This window comes from Erythrolamprus reginae, chromosome 2 (assembly GCF_031021105.1).
Source record: "Erythrolamprus reginae isolate rEryReg1 chromosome 2, rEryReg1.hap1, whole genome shotgun sequence".
NCBI lineage: Eukaryota > Metazoa > Chordata > Lepidosauria > Squamata > Dipsadidae > Erythrolamprus > Erythrolamprus reginae.
This window is the reverse complement of record NC_091951.1, coordinates 181,472,127-181,494,735: the sequence shown is the minus strand read 5'-3', so window position 1 is coordinate 181,494,735 and position 22,609 is coordinate 181,472,127. Positions and strand designations below refer to the sequence as shown.

General features: G+C 41.3%; 1 protein-coding gene across 2 annotated transcripts; it reads left to right on the top strand.

Moving 5' to 3' along the window:
• Positions 1–4,015: 4,015 nt before the first annotated feature.
• TMBIM6 (transmembrane BAX inhibitor motif containing 6) lies at positions 4,016–19,632 on the top strand. Of its 2 annotated transcripts, XM_070740658.1 has the most exons (10): positions 4,016–4,168; positions 12,388–12,488; positions 13,095–13,203; positions 14,070–14,190; positions 14,753–14,801; positions 15,477–15,574; positions 15,684–15,763; positions 16,318–16,418; positions 16,937–17,009; positions 18,143–19,632. In XM_070740658.1, the coding sequence occupies exons 2-10, from the start codon at positions 12,433–12,435 to the stop codon at positions 18,164–18,166; spliced, it is 711 nt and encodes a 236-aa protein (XP_070596759.1). In that variant the 5' UTR covers positions 4,016–4,168; positions 12,388–12,432; the 3' UTR covers positions 18,167–19,632. The 2 variants fall into 2 exon arrangements, with proteins under 2 accessions (XP_070596759.1, XP_070596758.1); XM_070740657.1 differs by lacking the exon at positions 18,143–19,632 and having other exon boundaries at positions 4,084–4,168; positions 16,937–17,054.
• Positions 19,633–22,609: the final 2,977 nt, after the last annotated feature.

Genomic DNA, 22,609 nt, shown 5'->3' with positions numbered 1-22,609 from the left:
CCTTGAGTTCGGTGATATATAGTGTCTAGCAAGTGTGATTAGAGCTGCGGCAGTTTTTCTATTTTACATTCAAGCTCAATTATTAATATGACTATTAATATGGTTTCTGAATACTGTATAGCAGTCGGGCTACCACTCTTTCACAATTTTTCCAGGGTAAATATATAACATTCCTCTAGCCTTTCCCTGTGGGACATGAGCATGAGGTGACTTACTATTGTTCCCCCCACCCCAAAAAAGGATATTGCAATTATTTGAAATCTTTCTAAACAAAACGCCTCAGCCAATGAGGCTCAGGAATAGGAATGTATGGCTCTTCCTCTTTGTTTTCCCACATGCAAGAATCAAAGCATTATAGGGCTGGAAGAAGCCATTTAAGTCTCCAAGCTCAAGTGTAGGAATTTAAATTAAAACCTTCTCAACAGATGGCTCTGTCATTTCAAATGAGGAGCCTGCCACCAGCTTCAACTATCCAACTATTTCTCAGTTGGTCTTAATTTTCAACAGCCATGTTCTGCAGAATAGAATGATAGATCTTAGCCTTCTGTGTGATCAGGGGTGGGCTACTGCCCAGACGGGGGGAACACAGTGGGGTAGCGAAAATGGAGCCCCACCCCAGAGCACCCAATTTGCACTGAAAAATGTTGAAAGAAAATGCATAAGCCACGCCCACAGTGTGGTAGTAAAAAATTTGGTAGCCCTTCACTGTGTGTGATCCAGTTTTAGTACTTAATCTCCTTTCAAGATATTAGTTTGAAAATGAAACTGTAATGTCTATTTGTTTTTAAAACTATTACGGCTATGGATGTAATTATCTATCTATCTATCATCTATCTATCTATCTATCTATCTATCTATCTATCTATCTATCTATCTATCCATCTATCCATCTATCCATCTATCATCTATCTATCTATCTATCTATCTATCATCTATCTATCTATCTATCTATTTATCAATCTATCTATCCATCTATCCATCTATCCATCTATCATCTATCTATCTATCTATCTATCTATCTATCTATCTATCTATCTATCATCTATCTATCTATCTATCTATCTATCTATCTATCTATCTATCTATCTATCTATCTATCTATCGAGAGACCGGGAAATGAACAGCATTCTGATCCTTATGTTCAGGATCATTTCGGGATTGAAGGCGGCAGATGGGTGAGCGCACGTCAGAAACCGAATTTTAAACTAAAACAATATTACAGTGGTCCCTTGACTTTCGCGGGTCCAACTTTCGTGGAAAGCCTATACCACAGGTTTTCAATAAATAAATAAATAAAAATTTTGAAAACCCGTGGTATTTTTTTTATTTTTAAAATTTATTTAAAGAAGCAGTCTTTAAATAAAAGCTCCGCTTCCGCTCCAGCCTCCCCATCCTTCCCCTTTAATTCTTGGAGTGTTGTTACGCTCCACTTGAAGAGCCTTACTGCCTCCCATGCCACCAATTTTGTTGCCGCAGATCTTGCCGCCCCCGGGCCTCTCAGCTGTTTGGCAGCCCACGTGTCTGCCGTCGCTGCCCAGATTGCACCTCCTGCTGCCACAGCGGCCCAGAGAAGACACGTGGGCCACCGGACAGCTGAGAGGCCCCGGGGGCGGCAAGATCTGCGGCAACAGCGGCAGGGGTCCTGTGAGCCACCAAACAGCTGAGGGGGCCCTGCGGTGGCGAGATCAGCAGCAGTGGCAGTAGCAAGAACATGCCTCTGCCGCCATCACCTGCGCCATAGAGCGCAGCAAAGCCCCCAGATTGCCACCCTGTTGCCCCTGCGGGTTATGGGGGTAAGTAAAACCAGGAATTGAGGAGGGAGGGAGAGGAAGAAAGGAAGCATCTCTACTTTGCGGAAATTTGACATTTGTGGGCGGTCTTGGTACGTACCCTCCACGAAAGTCAAGGGAACACTGTATTAGTATTACATCATTTACAGTATGCCATGTGTGCTATTCAATCAGAGAATAGAGCTAGAATGGACTTTGGAAGTCTTCTACTACTCACCCCTGCTCAAAATGGAGACCTTATATCTGTGGTGGTGAACCTATGGCACTGTACCACAGGTGGCACACAGAGCCCTGTCTGTGGGCACGCCAGCCATCACCCCAACCCAGCTCCACCATGCATGCGTGCACGCCTATCACCAACCAGCTGGTCTTTGGTTCTTTGCCACACATACGTGTTCCTTGATCTCCACAGATTTTCCCCAACACACCCTACCTTTCTCCTCCATTTCTGCTGCCTGCACCAACCTGGAAGCCAAAATGGGCACAGGGATGCTGCATGAGGCCCCTTGTGCCCCATTTTGGGTCTGGAAAGCGTCTTGCACCAACCAGGAAGCCAAAATGGGCACGGGGATGCTGCACAAGGCCCTTTGTGCCCCATTTTGGGCCTGGAAAGCGTCTTGCACCAACCTGGAAGCCAAAATGGGCATGGGGATCCTGCACGAGGCCCCTTGTGCTCCATTTTGGGCCTGGAAAGCCTCCTGCACCAACCAGGAAGTCAAAATGGGATGCGGGGACGCATGCGTGGGACAAATGCTTGGGAATGCATGTGCACGGACAGGGATGGGGTGCATGTAAGGGGGACACTCGCATTGCATTTTGGGGATAGGGGCACCCACAGGTCCATTTATGCGCATGCTTTGGGCTCACAGCACCAAAAACAATTAACCATCACTGCCCTATATAATTTCAGACAAGGGGCTTTCCAATCTCTTCTTAAAAACCTTCTGGAGGCAAGCAGTCCCACTAGTTAATGGTCCTCACTGACAGGAAATTTCTCCATAATTCCAAATTGCTTCTCTCCTTCATTAGTTTAGTTCCCATCCATTGTTTATTGTTTTGCTTTCTGGTACTTTGGAAAATAAGTTGACCCCACTGCCTTCTTTTTTGTGTCAGTCCCTCAAATACTGAAATATTGCTTTCATGTCATATTGAGTTAATTGTTTATTTTGTTTATTTGTTTATTTATTTATTTATTTATTTATTCAATTTTAATTGTTGCAGTGTACCATGTTAATAGCTTTTCGCAAGTGCTTGAAAAGAAAGGCAATACAGGTATTTCCTCAACTTACCGTCGCAACCGAGCCCAAGACGGATGTTGCTAAGTGAGAAATTTGTTAAGTGAGTTTTGTCTCATTTTATGACTCTTCTCACCACATTTTTAAAACAAATCAATGCCGTTCTTAAATTAGCAACTCGGTTTATTGAGTGAATCTGGTTTCGCCAATGACTTTGCTTGTCACAAGGTGGCGAAAGGGGGATCACCCCATTGTAAGACACTGCAGCTGTCATAAATGTGAGTCAGTTATCAAGCCTCCAAACATAAATCACATGATCCTGGGGTTGCTTCATTGGTCGGAAGTGTGAAAAATGGTCACAAGTCACTTTTTTCAGAGCCAGTGTAACTTCGAAGGGTTACTAAGTGAACAATTGCAAGTCAAGGACTAAGCTGCACTATAGGTTTTGCATTCAAAGCTTGAAAAGTCCATTGTCTTAGCTGTGTGGGTATCCCTGAAGCAACCATAAAATCATTACAGTAATAAATACTGTAGATTGCCTGGCAGTGTACGCTGTCTGTAATGAGAGGTTTCTACCAGCAAGCTGCGCTCCAAGCTTGGCTGCTTCAGGCAAAAAATGAACCTCCCCCATCCAGCAGAATCCACTCCTTCTAATGGCGCTGCGTGGCAGCCAGCGCTCTGTATGTTGCACTCCTTCCGCTAGGGGTCGCACGCCGCTCCTAGGGAAGGTGGGCTTAGCGAAGAAGGATTCAATAAGTCTACCCGTCACGGGCGCCGCCTACTGGCTGGACAATAAGAAACCAACGAACGTCGCGAACGTACGTATCTGTCTGTCTATGTGTGCGTGTGTAATGTGCTCCTTCGCCCGGGCTAAACCAATCGCAGCCGCTTGGGCGCGGCCGCGGGACCAATAGCAAGGCAAAAGAGCCACCTCCCGGCCAATGAAGAAGTACGCAGAACTCTGGGGGGGTGAAAAACACCAATAGGAAAGTGGGGCGGGACCTTGCAGACGCAAGTGCCAATGGCAGGCGGGGAGGGGATAAAAGAGGAGGGGCGGAGGCGTCCGAGGCCAGAGACACGTACGGTTCGACCAGAACAGTAGCAGCTGTTGTAACCGTGACTAGACGCCTCCTCTGCGGCGGGGTAAGAATTACGGCCGGGCCGCCTCTTTCGGTTCCCGTTCCTATAGCAACCTCGTGAGACCCCCCCCACTCCACTCACCCAGTCACCTCGATGGCGGTTTTCGCGCCCCCCCCCCCTCTTGCGCTGTTCCTCCGAAGGCGTCACCGTGCCCCTCCCCCCTCTCTTCGGGCTTTTCGAGTAAATTAGGGTGCGTGTGTGTGAGGAAAGCGGGACAGGCCCGGCCTGCTTCGTAACGCCCGGCCATTCTTACGTCCGCGTTCTGAGCGATAACGTCATAGAGCTCTCTTCTTTCCCCCCCCCCACCATCACCACAGACACACACGCCCCCCTCCCTCCCTCGCAGTAGGGTCGGTGGGCGGTCTGGGAAAGACCATTAGATCCCGGCCTGGGGGGGGGGGCGCGCGAAAGGGGTGTGTTTGTGTTGTAAAGGCCCGGGGGGGGGGGTTCTATCCAGGAAGCCGAGCAGTTCCGTGTTCTCGAAGCCTTCGGGACTGGGGGGGATTGGGAGGGGAGGGGGGCGTGTGGAAGAGCTTGGCTGGCTCTCGCCTTGCGCCTAAAATGGTGTATCTGGTGTGAGGGAGAGAAAGAGGCGCCCAGTCTCGGAGAAGACAACGGCGAAAGGCAAGGAGAATTAATTGTGTGTGTGTGTGTGTGTGTGTAACGTATTTTTGCTGATAATGAAAAGGAAGGGAAACTATATAGATCTATTTCAAGTTATTTTGCTGTCACCAGCTGGCTGTAATCAGTGTAAGATATTTTTGAAGATAATGAAAATGAAGCAATTCGACAGGAAAACACACACACATACATGTTTTTTCTCATATTACCACATACATACATACATACATACATACATACATATATATATAGACAATAGCCATCACGATTTCTAGAACATTTAAAAACATTTAAAATTAATTTAAATTATTTATTAGGAATACAGTATATATACTGTATATGGTGCCATACTAGTCTCCCTTAATTTTAAAAAAATTCAGCAAAAAACATGTGATATATATATATTCCTAATAAATAATTTAAATTAATTCAAATGTTCTAGAGATCATGATGGCTATTGCCTTTTCATTTATTTTGTGTGTGTGTGTGTCACGTTTTTGCTGAATTTGAAAATTAAGATACTGTATATATATATAGGTGGCTAGCTGATGAGAGCAAAATAGCTTGAAATAGATCTATACTAGACTCCTTTTCATTATCAGCAAAAATGTTACACACACACACATATATTTCTTTTCCCTCCTTCCTTTTTTTTCATTATCAGCAAAAATATGATACACATAACATAAAACAATATACTGTATAATAAAATATATGAAATAATAATGAATATGGAATAAATAACACACTGGGTCACAGTACTTGTGCATTCGGTGTAAAAATAGACGCCGCCTGATCTTTCAGTTTCCCTTGAAGGTCTCTGCTGTTCAGCTACATGGTTTCCAGCCACCCACCCGTGTCTAGCATTTGGGAGGGAGAAGGCGGGAAGGAGAGGGGGGGCTTTTTTCTTTTCTTTTTTGGCTATGTGTTGTTCGGAGTGGAAAAAGCTTTCATGCAAGAAGAAGAATGGTCCTCCTCCTTGCCTATTCGAAAGTGGGGTTGTTGTTTTTTGGCGTTGGCGATTTGCCTGCCTTGAAATGGAAAACAGGTTTAATGCAAATGTGGGCTTGTTTTTTTCTTCTTCCCCCAAATGGAAAAGAAGCCCAGAGGAAACCAGTAAAGGGGTTCCTGGGTCTTCAGGCTTCCCCTCTCTTGTTCAGTGTGGGGCTTCACCATCTCCTAACTAGCTATGTTGCATCCTGGATTTTATGCTTCCAACAGTAATGAGTTAAAATTAAAACTTACGAGATACTTCTTCAAGCAAAGCAGCAAGGTGTGAGAATGTGTATGTATGTATGTATATGTGTGTGTGTGTGTATATATGCATGCGTGCATACATACATATATGTATGTATGTATATGTATGTATGTATGTATGCATGCATATATATAGTAAGGGGGGAAACAGTGTTTTATATATGTAGGTAGGTATGTAGGTAGGTTTTGGTTGTGTGTGTGTGTGTGTACACATAACACACACATATGCATATACACATGCACACATCCTGTTTCGCCCCAAAATAAGACATCCCCTGATAATAAGCCCAATTGGACTTTAGAGTGCATGGCAATAAGGTCAAGTGCTTATTTCAGGGTTCAAAAAAATATAAGACAGAATATTTTTGGGGGGAAATTATGGTACTCACTGATGAATTAGAATAGTTTTGAAGGATTGGAGGCTGTATGTCCTGGAAAATAATGATCCTGAATATTTTTTGGTATAATTTTTCTTTTATGGAATAGAAGTTTAGTTAGAATTTTAAATATGTGCTATATAGCAATGGTCCTCAACCTTGGAACCTGGACATTAGCCAGAATCCTTAGCCATGGCCTTTGCTGACTAGGTAATTCAGGGAATTGAGAATTATACCTAATAGGTGACCAAATTGAATAAGGTAGCTCTAGAGCAAATTGGTCCAACCTTTAATGCCCTTCATGTTTTTTTAATAAACATTGATCACATTGTTGATGTCTTCTAGTTACAAATGCATCTGAAAGTCATCTATTTGATGCATTTAGAGAATATTTGGAGTGAATGAGACCTTGTATTTCTACTGTGTTTTATTTGTGAAGGGAACGTTCTGAAATAAATGAATTCTGTAATGTGCACTAAAAGGCACATGCAAACAAAGGAGAATCAATACTAGGTTGCAATATCCATGTCAGGTAGACATGAACCACAATATCTGTTGGGAAATCTGAACAATATAGGCAGAAATAACCTTCCTACATTTCTGTTAGTTTAGATCGGACTCTGTTGTGAAAGATACATGTATGGACATTTCAGTTGTTCCGAGTAAATAAATGCATACTGTTTTATGCTTTATAAATTGTTAAAGTTTCAAGAGTAGCATTGGCATGTTTCTTGAATTTCAGTTATTTCAACCTTCTGTGTACATTTGGGAGATTCAAATTGGAAAGCCTGTGCCTTGCATTCTGCTTTGGATAGTATTTTCCAAAGACAACCTGCTGTATGACCACTAGTCTGAACCAAGAAAAACTCAGCTGAAAGATATGAGATTTTTCTAATGTAGTATTTATAAGGAGGGCACCTACAACTGCTCAGTAAAGTTGGCTTTTGATGAGAAATTGAATTTTTAAAGGTAAATAGTTTGCTACACGGGGATTAAAAGAGTCAGGATGAACTTTTTACCTTTAGTGTTTCTCTCAGCAGAGTTTGCACAGGTAAACTGGCAAAACTACGGCCATGTATGTGTATATGTGAAATTGATAGACATTCTCAGAAAGTTTGGGGTTTCAGTCTTGGTGCTGCCGTTGGACTATTTTGACATTCCTCCACCCAGCGTATATTTGACATTTGGAATGAGCCTTTTGGAGGTGGGACATAGGATCAGATGAGTTTTTCAGTTTTTCTTTATAGGTTATTAGTCATAGGAGTTTCCTATGATATGTCTTCTGGTTAGTTCAACAGACTCCGGTAGCAACAAGATGACTTGCAGTACACGACTTCAAAGCTAATTGGCTGGCTTTCTGATGTCATAGTGTTGGAGGAATGTACTGTACAAACTCATGGTTCATTGTGAGATTTCTCTCTCTCTTTCCATTTGGTGCTGTGAGGATTGGTCTGCTTTTTACAGGAGAGGCTATAAATGGGGGACAGCCTACTCCCTGCCTCCATCCTCTTCTCCGCACTGTGATAGCTAGTAAGTTCCCGTTTGTGGATAATAGTAATAAATATGGAGGTGTTTGTAGAATTGTAATAGAAATTCAGTCTGGCAGGTTGGGCATGCTATGGGTTTCATCAGCCAAGGAATGTCAGCTGGTAGGTGCTAGGAGGTGTGCCCTTTCTGCTATAGCCCCTGTCCTCTGAAACATTCTCCCCTCAGGTCTGAGGATGACTTCAACCCTATTGGCCTTTTATGAAGACTTTGAAGATCTAGATTTGTGCCTAGACTAGGTCCTTCAGACTGTAGAATCCCATTTTCTGATTATATTGATATCCAGGATGTTTTTTTTTCTCAACAGCCATATATATTTAATTTTTTAATATTATATTGTAATTGTTTTTACAATATAATTGTTCACTGCCCACTTGCTTGAGATGGCAGTCACAGAAATTGAATAAATAAATATTATTATTATTATTATTATTATTTAGATTTGCTCACAACAATAGTAAAACAGTGTACAATGAACAAATCTAATATTTAAAAAATATCTAAAACCCCATTATTTTAAAAACATACAACACAAGCAAACCATACATAAAACTATATTAGCCATTGGGGTTGAAAGGTCAAGTATGTGGCTAAGTATTTCTGGTTATTTATTTTTAAAATGCAATGGTTTCCTCTCTCAAGAACAAACTGATCCTTAATCTAGATTACAGCGATGCTGCCAAGCCTGTTTGCATTCTCTATGGATTTCTTTTCCAGTTCTAGGGTTATATTAAGTTGTTTCTTTGGATATACAGTATGTGGCTAAGGAAGAATTTCAAAGTCAGTATGCTTGTTGAATGTTTTCTGCTCTGGACTTGAAATGTAGACTCTTAATTGTTGTTTCACAGAACATTCTTGATCAAATTATGCTGCTAGATAATATGCACTTCATATTTGGGTATACAGTGATGGTATGATTTCTATTTTACACATTTTAATAACCTGGTGTTTTGTATTATTTATTAATCTTAGTTTATTTTGGATTGTCCTTATCCAAGCAATCTACCAACTAGCTCATAGTATTAGGATAAAGGCAATTGACATGACTATGAGATTTTAAAGGCAAAAGATGGGCAGGAGTAATGATATCATGGTCATTCTTCAAAATATTTTAATAAGATTGCATTTCTTCTGATTGTACTTACAAAAAATAGGAGGGATGTTTTTGGACACTTCTGGGATCTGCAAAAGCTAAATGTAAATATGAAGTAGAAGCCCTTCTATTCAATTAAGTGTTAACATTCCTTTTGCTGGACCTGGCATCATCCTTCTGTATTCCTTCCCAATGGCAGTTTCCCCCCCCCCCCCTTCAAATTCAGTCATCCAGCTTACCCAGGAGAATTGATCCAAAAATTCTTTGTACTTGATCAACATTCTAAAGCTGACAAAACTCTTTCTTATATGCATGTTGCATAGAAACTCATATCTAAAATGTTTGTTGCATAACTCTTAATGTAAAGAGTCTTAAAGAGTCTTAAATGCTCTAGCCTATGGTAAGAAATTGGTAAAATTATTATTTTATCAGTGGTCTTTTGTTCCAAATGGTTGTGATGGGGCTGTTTCACCAACATCTAATCTAATAAATAGCTTTTTGAAATTAGGGAAAATATTCTTTTACTTAATGCTTTCAGCATTTTATGTAGTATGATCTAGGTCTAGGAGCAGTAAGATTGACCTAAGATAGCTAATCTCTGTTGAATGTGCCCCACTACATCAGAGGTTCTTTGCATTCAATCAACACTTGGAGAGTTTATAAAGCAATGGCCTGAAACTGTATGCAGTTGTGTACTCAGTTTTTTGTTTACTAAGAGGAAGATTCCTTTGAGGATAGCCAAGCTCTGTAATTTTTACATGGTTACCCTAATACATTTCCCCTGGTGTCTTTTCCCAAATAATGGTACCTTCTGAGTAACTAGTCTGTGATTCATAATTCTCACATTACTGGATCTGATGTTAACACTGAAGAAAAAAATATGTAAACACGAAGGGGGGTGCATGGCTTTTCACTTTCTCAGATTTCTTTGTGATCTGCAAAATAGTTGAATCCGTCTTGTTTTTAAGCGGTTCAAATTAATTTTCATTATCTATATTGAAAGTTAATTTGCAAGATGGATGGATTTTTCAGAATGGGAAAAATTCAAATTAATTATAAGCATAATATATTCAGTCAGAACTGGTCAGCGCCTTGGGGAGCAGGGCCAGAAATTTTTAAAACTAAGATGTAAATAACTAGTGCGTCCATCCGTCATAAATGGAAGTAGAGATGTGCAGTATGTCTTTAGTTGAAAACAGCCATTCTGAATGTTGCAAGCAAGAAAAAAAGCACCTCAGATGTTTTGAGTGGCATCACATTTTGAGTGAGGCATGCTGAACATATTGAAAAGTTGCAACTTTCAATGGCCATTTTAATTGTTCCAAGCATGAATTAAATTACATGTGTTTTGAGAGTATTGTCCATGTGTGAAATAAATAATATTCCATTTCAGATACAACCATAAATTGACTGCTGTCTGTGAACAAGCGGTCTAAAATGTAATGTAAAAATTCTTTCCTATATTCTCTGTGGCTAAGTGGGCTCAGAGAACACTAATGAAAACCATTAGTTACTCCTGCGGTGGCTAAAGCTGTTGGAAAAGTATAAGGCTTTTTGAAACACAAAGGATGCTTATTAAAAGTAATCCCGAGCTTTACAGGTTCGTAGTGAGAAGTGCTCACTTATACTTTCTTCGGGAATAGTTTCAGCTTTATGCTTTGTTTTGCCAGGGGTCTCCTTCCCATTGCAGAAATCTATACAGTATTTCAAAAATGTTTCCCCTGGTCTCGGATCTTATCTAACCTCTTCCTTGAATAGCTTTTGGCATCCGGAAGAACTGGGTGCTGAGCGAGGAAATGTTTCTTCCACTCTTGTGTGACCTATTTTGATGCTCTGAGGTTGAGTCATGTTACCTAATACAAGCACCTAATACCCAAATTACACGCTGTGTAATTTTCAGGTTCATCTTTCCAATTCAGGGTGTTCTTAAAGCGTGGCTTTTGATACGTCAATGCAGACTTCCTCTTTAGAGCTTTTCAGTGTGATTCTTCCCCTCCCCCATGTGTACACCTCTGATAAATGAAGACCTTGTAAATGTAGAGAAATATAAGAAGGCAGAGATGTGAGTTTAATCTCTCACCAGATTTCCTTGACACTAGTGCACCTTATTAGCAAATACAAATACCTACAGTGCAAACTTCTTGCTAAGCCGGATCTTCTTGCCTATCTGTAAATAAATATTTAGTCGCTGGACTGGTTTCGACATAACTACGACCATTCTGCGGTTAGAACAACTAGTGGCAACTTTGGTTAGAGCAACTACGGCCATTCTTTGGTTGGAGCAACAAGAATAACCTTTGGATGGAGGAGGGTAGAAATACTTGCATTGTTAAGTAAAATGCTCGTGCTGCTCCCCTGAGTGAGTAAAATACCTGTGTATGTTGTTACAAAACAGAACAGTGGGGTGGAATCCCACCTCCTAGAGAATAATAACCCAACATATTGGCCTTGACTCTCAAGCTGGGAGGGCTGCCTTTCTCTAACTCCACCCCATCCTTTCCTGGGAAGATCATTAAGGAGGCTAATGCTCTTGCTTTCCAGCTGCTGAGTTGTAAAGCAAGGCTCCCAGGTGAGCACAATTCCTCTAGGAGAGCTTAACTAGCCTTGCAAGAGCCTGCAATAATTGCACCATATACACCAAGCCACTTTGGGTGACTGCAGAACGACTCCAGATTTTCCAGAGTAGAACAAAGAGGAAGAAGCTTGTGGGTTACATATTGGACAAGCTGGTGAGTCTCAAGTAGAAAGAATCACTTTTTAGCAGTGGTGCAGCAGGAGTTTGTTTACTTTAACCTGTGTCTTTTGGGTAACGTCTGTATTGCATATCTTATACTGTAGCTGGAGATTGAATTGATGGAAACAGGAGATTACATGGAGAGAAGGATATAAATTAGTCTGTGTAGAGTTGTGTTTTCTGTAGGAGAATGCAGAGGAAGCAAATGTATTTTTTTCTTGGACCTGGAAAATCTGTTTTCTGTTTCTAAATACCTTTAACCAATGCTTCAACTTCCCTGTTCTTGGATGTTGCTGTGCTTTATTCTTGGTAATGATAATAAATTGATCATTTAAAGTTTCTTTTAGGGGGGGAGGAACACCTAGAAATTCTTCAGAAGTGCCACCACAAAAGATATAAATGGGGGGTGGGGGAATCGGGTTGATGTCATTTTGAAACTGCACTGTGGACTGAGGGTGCTGCTTACTGTGAACAAGCAAGCTAGGAGGAGCTTGTCTAAAAGAAGGAAAGTAGAGAATGGAACACACCAATTCTAGAGAAAAAGAACTATTTAGGTCTTCTCCCTTTAACGTGGCCTTCCTTTCCCTTTCTGCAGATTGTGTGCTTTAACATAGAGAATTGCACTTCACCAACTAGTGCTATGGATGTTTTCAACAGGAACATAAATTTTGATGCCCTCTTCAAGTTCTCCCACATGTGAGTACCTGTTGGCTGCTTAATCGTATTCTGAGAGGATTTCTTGGATGTTTAGGAACAGACATGTGAGGTTAGGTGGGCTCCATCACCCATGAAAGATAGTGAGAAGGCTGGCAGGACTTGGGTTGCCGGAGCCAGACCACCTCAGTTTTTCTGCTTTCTTGAGAAAATGGAGTAAAATGGCCTTTGCTTTTCCAAAGAGGGCAGAACTATTCAAAATGGCTCTTGGTTTAAATGATACGCTATGCTGTAGCCTGTTACCAGACTGATGTGCTGTGCAAGTCAGAATTGCAGATCCTTGTTCATTTGCACTGCATTTCTCTAGGACTAGACTCCCCAGGTGTTTTTGACTGTCCTAAAAACCTTCATATCTTTGGGAAGGACTTTATCCCTTCTGGAAGCAATATTTCAGCCCTAGAGATTCTGAAGTTAGGAATTCTTAGTGGTGGGGTCAAGAAAATGTAAGCTTTTTCTGAAGCGGGTTAGATAATATTGCCTCTCTGTGGTTTGTGATATGGCTAGGAGCTGGCAAATGGTCAGGCTGGGAGTTGCTGTGCTTCTAAGCATTGTGTAACAGAGCTTAATTCTCTTCCTTCATCCCTATAGCTCTGCATCAACTCAGCAGCACCTGAAGAAGGTCTATGCCAGCTTTGCAATATGTATGTTCCTAGCAGCGGCTGGTGCTTATCTCAATGTGGTAACTCAGCTGGTGCAGGTAAGAATTTCTTCCTTTCCAAAGGCATTTCTTTGGGATGATACATAAACTGAAGGTCATCTTGGTTATTGAGGGCTAAATGCCAGCAGGAAGACTGCAAAATAGTACATCTTGGCTTGTGGAAATAAGCAGGACTGTATCCTTTTGAGTGGTTCTCAGCTGGTGCTCCAGGGCTAGATGGCATTCGGTGAAATTCAAAGCCTTTAAAATTTTCTACAAACATATCCCAAGAAAAAGTCTCTAAATAAATACATGTTCTCAGAGGTCTTTGTTTCTGTTTGAAAGAGCTTTTTGTTTCTATTGTGAAACTCAAGTGAGAGGTGGGACTATAGATACACGGCTCAGAGTCCTGCCAGATTGAACATTTTCCCATTATCGGAATCACTTGTTAATGTTTACATTCTAAACTAAGCCCTATAGCAGTTAATAAAGTTTAAATTCAGAGAACGGTGTTCTAGTTTCCATTTCAGATTTGGAATATCTTTTACCTTTTTCTACAATACCTATGTAGGACACCTACATATTCTACTTGTAGAGCAGATAGGATTGTTTCAGATTTCACTGGTGCTTATAAAATTGTCATAATGGAAAACTGATGAAAACCTAGCTGTGTATTTCACATATTTAACATTGAACGCACTAATGATTAAATTTAAAAACTGCCTTGAACAGTGATAGAATTTCTCTTCCAAGAGACCAGCTATGCAGGGTATACTGATTCCTTGTTTCCTTTCAAAATCTGCATGGAGAAACTGTTCCAATGACCAGAATTTTCTTTTAAAATGCAGCAAACGGGCTTAGGTTGAACTGGGTCTTTCTTCTGACCAGCCTGTGTTGATCTCTGTCTTTCCCACTTTGTTTTGCAGTTTGGATTGCTGACTGGCCTGGGAGCATTAGGCCTTATGATTTGGTTGATGGCCACACCCCACAGCCGAGAAACTGAAGAGAAACGTCTGGCTATCCTGGCAGGCTTTGCTTTCCTCACTGGTATGTGCAGGGCTGGAGGAGCGAGAACTGAGGGGAGCAGCAGCAGATTAACACTCCATCTATGCAAATGTAGAATTTCCATAAGCAAGAAAGGCATTTTTAGCTGCTTCCTTTTGCTGGGGTAGTGGGAAGGGATGAAACGGTGCCATCAAGGCCATCAGAGGTCCTGGCAGAATGGCAAGGGTTGAGGGCGGAAGCACGGGGCAAAGTTTACTTCATGCATGAACGCAGCTGCCCGGTGTCACAGTACAGCAGACTGGCTCTTGCGTAATCCTGTGTCAGAAAAGGAAGCCAAATGGTTTTCCAGCCAAAAGGAAAAAGGCAGCACTGAATGCCATAAAACAAAGAATCCCTCCCTGTCTGAAATGACATAGAGTACCTTGTCACTTTCTGAATGATTTTGTGTGCCATTTTGCCCCTCTCATGTATTTTATGAAGGGAATGTCCGTGTAATCCATAACTTGTGTCTTTTAAATATGTACATGTAATGAATGGGATAAGTATATATGTGTATACACGAGCGAGAAACCTGTCTCTGAGGCTACTTTCCTCCTTCTTCCAGGAGTCAACCTGGGTCCTCTGCTGGAAATGTGCATTGCCATCAACCCTAGGTAAGGGGAAATTCACCAGTGTGCTGTATCCTTTGCTACTTTTCACCTTGACAGCGAGAACCAGCCCACTAGTAATGGTAGGGGCACTCTTTGGGGCTTTTACTAAGCCAGTGGTTCTCAACCTTTCTAATACCACAACCCCTTAATACAGTTCCTCATGTTGTAATGACCTCCAACCATAAGTGTAGCGCCAATTCTCTCAACAGAACTTTAAATTGATTAGCAGGAAGGTCAGAGGGATACCCCTACTGTAAACGTCTGACTGGTCAGATTGTAAAAACATGTTCCAAGGCACCAGAATAGAAGCTTTAGTTCCTAACACCATGGCAAATTTGTTTTTTCCCATAGTTTTAGGCAACTCCTGTGAAACGGTCATTTGACCCCCAAAAGGGTCACAACCCTCAGGTTGAGAACTACTGTGCTAAGCTCTTCCCATTGAAGTGTCTTGATCCTTTCAGAGATTTAAAATTTAAAACCTCTGAATATTTCTAAAGCAAATTCTGCAGAGTCTGCGGAGTGGGGCGGCGTACTAATCTAATTAATAATAATAATAATAATAATAATAATAATAATAATAATAATAATAATAATAATAATAAAAAATCATAGCTCTGAGTCCTTCCTTCTATTCGGCTCCTCTTTAGGCATTCATTTTTGACCCTTCCCTCCCTACAGCATCATTCCAACTGCTTTCCTGGGCACAGCAGTGATCTTCAGCTGCTTCTCCCTGAGTGCTCTCTTTGCCAAACGCCGTGCCTACCTGTATCTAGGGGGTAAGCAGCAGCTGCAGTAGCAGCAACCATTGCCCACTTACATTCAAAGAGGCTGGGTTCATTTTGATTGGCTCACTTTTTGCTCATTGTTATTCTGCTCCTTTTTCAGGCTTCCTTCTCTCTGGCCTGTTCTTGATGCTGCTCTTCTCCCTGGTCAATATTTTCTTGTCCTCAACTTGGCTCTTCATGGTGAGTGGCTGCCGTTTTCCTGATCTTGTCAGCTTGGAAGTTGATAGCAGCCCAAGCCCCTGTTGCAAACCTGCCTTTTTGGACCTAGTACTGGCTTACTGCGAGCAGCTGTTCAGATGTACACAGCTTCCCTTTTCTTTTAGTTTATTAGAAAAGCAAGATGTGTTGCATTAGAGTAACACATTGCAGTATTTTGCATTACATTCTGTAAATATGGCTGCAGATGAGTACCGTAATTATCCAGAAACCTCTGTGAGCTTTAGGTATTCTGAGGGTTTGGGTTTTTTCTCCAGGTATTTTATTGGATACAATGTTTAGGTACACAAAATGATAATAGAAGGTTACTGTCAGAAACAAAAATGGAATTAATACTGACATGTGTGCATAATGAATTCATTGCCAAATGCCACATTCTGTTCTAATTCATAAAGAGATCCAGCTCTGTATATGTTGAAGTGGGAGGCTAACACAGAATCATAGGCTTCTCACTAGGTTGCGGGTCCAGGCTGTGCCATTGGAGTGATTTTGTCTAATTGACTTTCTTCCTCCTCCAGGCTAATCTCTACATTGGACTTATGGTTATGTGTGGCTTTGTGCTGTTTGACACTCAGCTCATCATTGAGAAGGCTGAGAATGGAGACAAGGACTACATCTGGTGAGTGTGTTGGTGACAAGCCTAGGGCTACATAAGACAGTTGGAGAGGAAGGAGCTGCCACGTAAGATAAGAATTTGCAAGTGAGGGAGACTAAACGGGAGATACAGAAGAGCTTCTTCTCCATTGGGTTCAAAATAAAAGAGACTTTGCTTGGAGGAAAGCAGGGAGGTTAAAAGCTTTATGGTGGGAAAAGCCAGAGTTAAATGTGGAAGCAATATTTCAAATGAACTCTGGTTTTAGAAGATGGTACACAAATAGTTGATTATGAATAAAACAATAGAGCAGAGAAGAGGCTCCGGCAAAGCCTCCCATTTTTAATTTCAGGGCATGGGTGTCAAACTCGATCATATCACATGACATATTGTGGCATTTTTTGGCCTTTCTGGAGCCAGGGCGGGCATGGCCTGCATGTGACCCATCCGGACCGTAGGCCATAGTTTGACACCATCCTCTATTTTAGGGGAGTGTATATATATAACATGATGTATAACTTGATGTACCTTTCTCTTTGTGCCAGGCACTGTGTGGATCTTTTCCTGGATTTTGTTAACATCTTTCGGGAGCTCATGGTCATCTTGGGCATGAATGAGGTAGGTCTGCACGCCCAGGGTTGCCTCTGATGCATATCCATTAAGTGGCTAAGTGCACCATCTTACACAAAGGCAAAGAAGAAGCCATGAATGCAGAATTCAAGTGCAGGGTGTTTCCATTGAGAGGCAGATGCTTTGGGAAAGAAACTTTTTTCTACCTGGCAAAAGCAGGTGACTTCTTACCCTGACTTTTCTAAATGAAGTCTTACCTCTACGAAAAATGCCCCCATTTCTTTTTGGCACATCAGCACATCATCTTTTTTTACTGCACATTAATGGGACCATTATAATAAGTGTGTTTAGCTGATGCCTCCTCCTGTACGAATATGTATCAAATATAAGCCCGGAAGGAAAGGGGGAAGCTTTACAAAAATGGGGAGAAATTAAAAAAAAAATAATGTAGATATAAAACCCAAGAGATAATTGTTCAGGAAAAAAAAGCTGAATAAAAGATTGAAGTCACCAAAGATAAATCAAAGGAAAGCTTGGTCCATATACATAATGCAGGAAGTGAAAAACAGAATAAAGGGATGAAGGTTTATTAAGAGTAGGGAATGAAGATGGAGAGATGGAGGAAGGCTTGGTTTCATGCAAAATAGTGAGAAAGAAAAGGTGGAGATGACACACTACCAATGTGAAATTAACCTCCCTTGGTAGCTGGGCCCTTCTGGAAAAACACACCACCTTTGACTCCCATGTAGGTTTCAAAGTCCGTCTTCCCAACTGAAGCTATAGCCTTGCCAAGTCCTAGCTTCAGGTTTCATTGCTTGCCCATTCAGCAGGGAAGAACTGCTGTTGCATTTTCATACTGTTTTCAGGATGGCACACTTTTTTTTTCTTTTGCAAGTATTAAGGGAGAACGGGTGAGAACTTATAGGTCTAGCTGTGATATAGGTGAGCAAATGCCAGTCATTACAAAACGATCTCTAGTAATTAGGATGGCCTTGGTTCTTCACACCTTTCAACCAAATGATTACCGATTTCTCCAGGGGTTTGCAGAATTGGGTGTATGTGGTTGCATCATCTTCTAACCTAAAACAGAGCAAATATCTCTTTAACTGGTATAGGGTCCTGATCTAGGTCATCCTATCCAGGAGCTCTGATCACTGACAGTGATTTTTGTTTCCTTTCAGAACAAGAAGAAAAAGGAAAAATAAACCGATGCCAGATACCTGCGTGGAGATTCCTGTTTCTTACCCCCCTTTCGCCTCTTTCTTGCTTCCATCCAACTTGATCTTCATTAAAGGTGCCCCCTGTTCTTCTGTGTGAATGAGAAGCATCTGTGACATTTTCATACTTGGTGGAAATTGGATTTTTTTCCCTCTTTTTTTTTTTGAGCCTCTTGAAAAAGCTAACTGGCTGATCCTAATGCTGGAGTCTGGCTTTGCCCCACTTCTACATAAACACATATCCCACTTCCCTCTTCCGACTATCAGAGGCTGAGTTCATATCTGTATTATTGGTATAATGACATGGCAGTTTTCACTGGGGGAGATAGCATCAGTCCTTTCCATTTTTCTATTTCACCTCCGAACACATTCACGTTGCAAACAGAGCAGGGGAGAGCTTGCCTCTTGCTGGTGCCGGTGAGGCTCTGAAATTGTTTTGAAACATTTGCCTGATAACAAGGCTGACTTGTCTGCAGGGGTTTTAAAGAGATGGATATCGCTCAAGTTCCTTCCTCTAGAATGGGGGGAGGGGAGAGGGAGGGAAGAGAGTCACAGAGCTATAAAACTCTTAGTTGCTGATTGAAAAACTCCTATTGGGGATCTACGGTGATCTGATCCATCGTGCTAACGCCTCCACCCTCATTTTGCCACTGGTTAGCAAAAACTAACTTGTGCGGGTGAGAAATTATTGTCTGGATATTCATCTCAGTTTTTAGCAACTGCTGACAGGTTTTTGTTTGTTTGTGTGTTTTGTCTTTAGATAGGTGTCAGTGTGGTAAGGTCTGGTCCGGTTTAATTGCATTCCTGATATTTAATTATTTGAGTTCGCTGAGGAGGAGGAGGAGGATGAACCCAGCACCTTGAACTATTAATGGGACTGAGCAGCCTTGGTCAGCAGGATGTCAGGGTGACATGTGGCTGCCTCTTCCCTTTTAACATCTGGGAATGAATCCTACCACAAATGGGTTGGAGGGAATTGGCTGAATATTGTACAATGGGAATGGTATTCCTACATCCTGGAGACACTGGAATCGGTGTGCATTTGGTATTAAAAATGGCTCCCTCTACATGCCCGTTGTAAGCTTTCCTTGCAGCTAACCAGATAATGTTTCTCCTGCTCCTCTTGGCATCTGAAGCCAGGCTCCAGTTTTGCTTGCTTAAGAAAACAAATTTTTTTTACTTCCTCCGTTCTTCATCCCTCCTTTCCCCCTTGGAATAGTGCCAAGAACTAAACTGCAAGAATCTACTTCATAGAGACCTTGTCTAACGGGGTTTAATAGAGTAAACTCTGCCGCTCTTTGGGTGGCCAGCCCTGGCTGCGTTCTTTAGCCGCCTACTGTGAAGAGACAGGGTTTTTGAACAAAAAACAACAACGGTGTTTTGATTCAAATAAAATTTACATTGTCTTGCTTTGTATGGGAAAAAAATATTAAAATAAAAATCCTCAAACTTTACCACGTTTACCAGTTTTACTTTCACCAAGACTGTTGCAATCAGCTTCTATAAGTTGCTTACAAATTATGGTAGTGGATTTTGCGTCCCGGGGAAAACTCTTCAGCTTCTTTGAGTTCACAGTGAGATTGTGTAGTTTTTATGCTCAAATAGACCTGGGTCCCCAAGGAAGTTAGTCGTTTTGGATTCACATTTGCCTCTTGGATACCTGATGGTGGAGAATGTCTGGGATCCAGAACAAGTGGGCTCTCCCACGTTTGCCTGTATGCTTACTGTTTACTGACAATAACTATAATCTTTTTCTATGTACTATATGACTGAACATCATTGCTACTTCAAGCCGGGGAGGCACAGGTTTGGAGATGGGGATTTTAGAAAGCAGCTGCCATGAAATTCATATAAACAAAGCAAAACTGAAAAACAACAGGGATACCCTTTTATGGACTGTTACCATCTTGCAGAATACTCATGGAAGAGTTTGGCATTTTCAGCATGTCACTAATGTTGACAGCCAGAAGCTTGAGACTTCTAATGAAGACTTGGCTCTACCTGGCAATTTCTAAGCTCTTTATGTGGTTGATATGATATACTTCTGGTTCTTGGGATTACCATTAGGCCACTGGTAGGAGCCTTCTGATTTTTAAAAAAGTCATAATTTCAATATATCTATAGCTAATTGACCTATGACTATGACTATAAGTGCATCTTATTAAATGGGTAGTGGAGGACAAAGGAAATGGTCTTGGGGGGCAAGAGGAAGAACTGCTACCAAGAAAATAGATCAGAGGACCAAGTCCAGGGGAGAAATATAACCTGGGTAGATACCTCAGACAAAAGTCCCTAGTTCTCACAAAGAGGAGAAAACAAATTTGAGAGCTGCTTTTACAATAGCTTTATTTTTATTTATTTTTCTCCACCCATCTCATTTAAGAGGTAACTCTGGGCAGCTTTCAACATTTTATAATAAAAGCTGTACTGGCCACAACAATTTTGGTTTCCTACTGCGGTCTGTTTTGAAGTGGCTAGAAGGTAGCAATATCTCAGTAATAGATACAAAGCATGCTGGAAACCTGTGAGATAAAGCTAAGCACTGCGACCAAGTCTAATATTGGCTCTGTCTCACTGGATAGGTAATTGCAGAACAAGATTCATGTGGTGAAGCATGTGTGTAAATAGATCTTAGAAATCTGGGGGTTTTTTTCTGCACTAGGAAAGCACTGATTATAGAAAAGGAGACTTTTAAAGGCCAAAAAAAACCCCAACCTAACAAACTGGAACTAATAATTCTACACTACTGTGTTTCCCCCAAAATAAGATCCTGTGTTATATTTTTTTTAACCCCAAAATAAGTGCTTGGCCTTATTTTCGGGACGTGGTATTGTGGGGAAAACACGGTAGTGCAGGTAGTCCTCAATCTCTTTAAAGAGAGAAAAGTGAGTCTTGCCCATTTTACAATTTTTTCTTGCCACAATTCAGGGAATCTCTTTTCCATTGATTTTGCTTGTTGGAAGGTCACAAAAGATGAGTACATGACCAGAGCAACAGTCATAAGTATGAACCAGTTACCAAGAATCTGAATTTTGATCACATGATCATGGGGATGTTGCAAAGGTCACAAGTCACTTTTTTCATTGCCATGGTAACACTGAACGGTCACTAAATAAACTATTGTAAGTTGAATACCTGTATTGAAGATTTTAAAAATGAAGAAAAAAATGTGATCATGCTGTATGGAACGTTGGTGAGACCATATTTGGAATACTGTGTTCAGTTCTGGAGACCTCACCTGCAAAAAGATATTGATAAAATTGAACGGGTCCAAAGATAGGCTACAAAAATGGTGGAAGGTCTTAAGCATAAAACCTATCAGGAAAGACTTAATGAACTCAATCTGTATAGTCTGGAGGACAGAAGGGAAAGGGGGGACATGATTGAAACATTTAAATATGTTAAAGGGTAAAATAAGGTTCAGGATGGAAGTGTTTTTAATAGGAAAGTGAACATAAGAACAAGGGGACACAATCTGAGGTTAGTTGGGGGAAAGATCAGAAGCAACGTGAGAAAATATTTTACTGAAAGTAGTAGATGCTTGGAACAAACTTCCAGCAGACGTTGGTAAATCCACAGTAACTGAATGTAAACATGCCTGGGATAAACACAAATACATCCTAAGATAAAATACAGGAAATAGTATAAGGGCAGACTAGATGGACCATGAGGTCTTTTTCTGATGTCAATCTTCTGTTTCTAAGACTGATAGCTGTCAAAGAGGGATTGTTTGCATCTTGTGAGCCAGTTATTTCTTTGTGGCAATTTTCTAGTGTCCTATCCCTCCTCACCAACTGGAGGTGGTGTAGGGAAGCAAGAAATGGATTCTGAATGCCTTGGCATACATAATAGCTACCTCAGCCTCTTAAGTCAGTGTGAATGGACAGCCATGACATTTCCCTCTAAACCTTTTAAAAACTAAGCTAACCCAAATCCTTCCATCCACTATTACAAGCAAGGCAAGGTGAGGCTTGCCCGAGGTTGCCCTGACCACGTTGCTACCAACATATTTGCGCGTACTACTCAAATGAACTTAATAATTGTATTCCCTCTCAGGTACAGCAAGCAGAAAGCCTGGTGGTGTTTTCTGCAGGTTAACCAAACTATTTTCTTACCTTGCCCTTCATCTTTTCACGGCTAAACATACTCTGTTCTTTCAACCGTTTGTTGTAAGATGTCATTGCCTCTTGTCTGGAAAGTTTTCATCATAATCTCTTTCCAGGTTGTTCTCCAGTTCCGTCCTTTTGCATGTTAATGAAAAGCTGCCTGGCAAAATTAAATATTTTATTAGAGGCTTTCAGCATCCCAAGAACCTACCAAGAATCAGCCAGGCAGTCAAATCAGAGGTGATGTAACGCAGGACAAGAGTTCACGCCTCCATCCCCCCTCCCTTCCAATTTTCCTCTCTGAATCCTGCTCTGCTCAAACCTC

Bases quoted from the DNA above. Each gene is read 5' to 3' on its own strand.
- TMBIM6 (XM_070740657.1), top strand. From the start codon at position 12,433: ATGGATGTTTTCAACAGGAACATAAATTTTGATGCCCTCTTCAAGTTC. The intron at 13,204-14,069 runs GTAAGAATTTCT...TTTGTTTTGCAG, and splicing joins TGGTAACTCAGCTGGTGCAG to TTTGGATTGCTGACTGGCCT. The intron at 14,802-15,476 runs GTAAGGGGAAAT...CCCTCCCTACAG, and splicing joins TGCATTGCCATCAACCCTAG to CATCATTCCAACTGCTTTCC.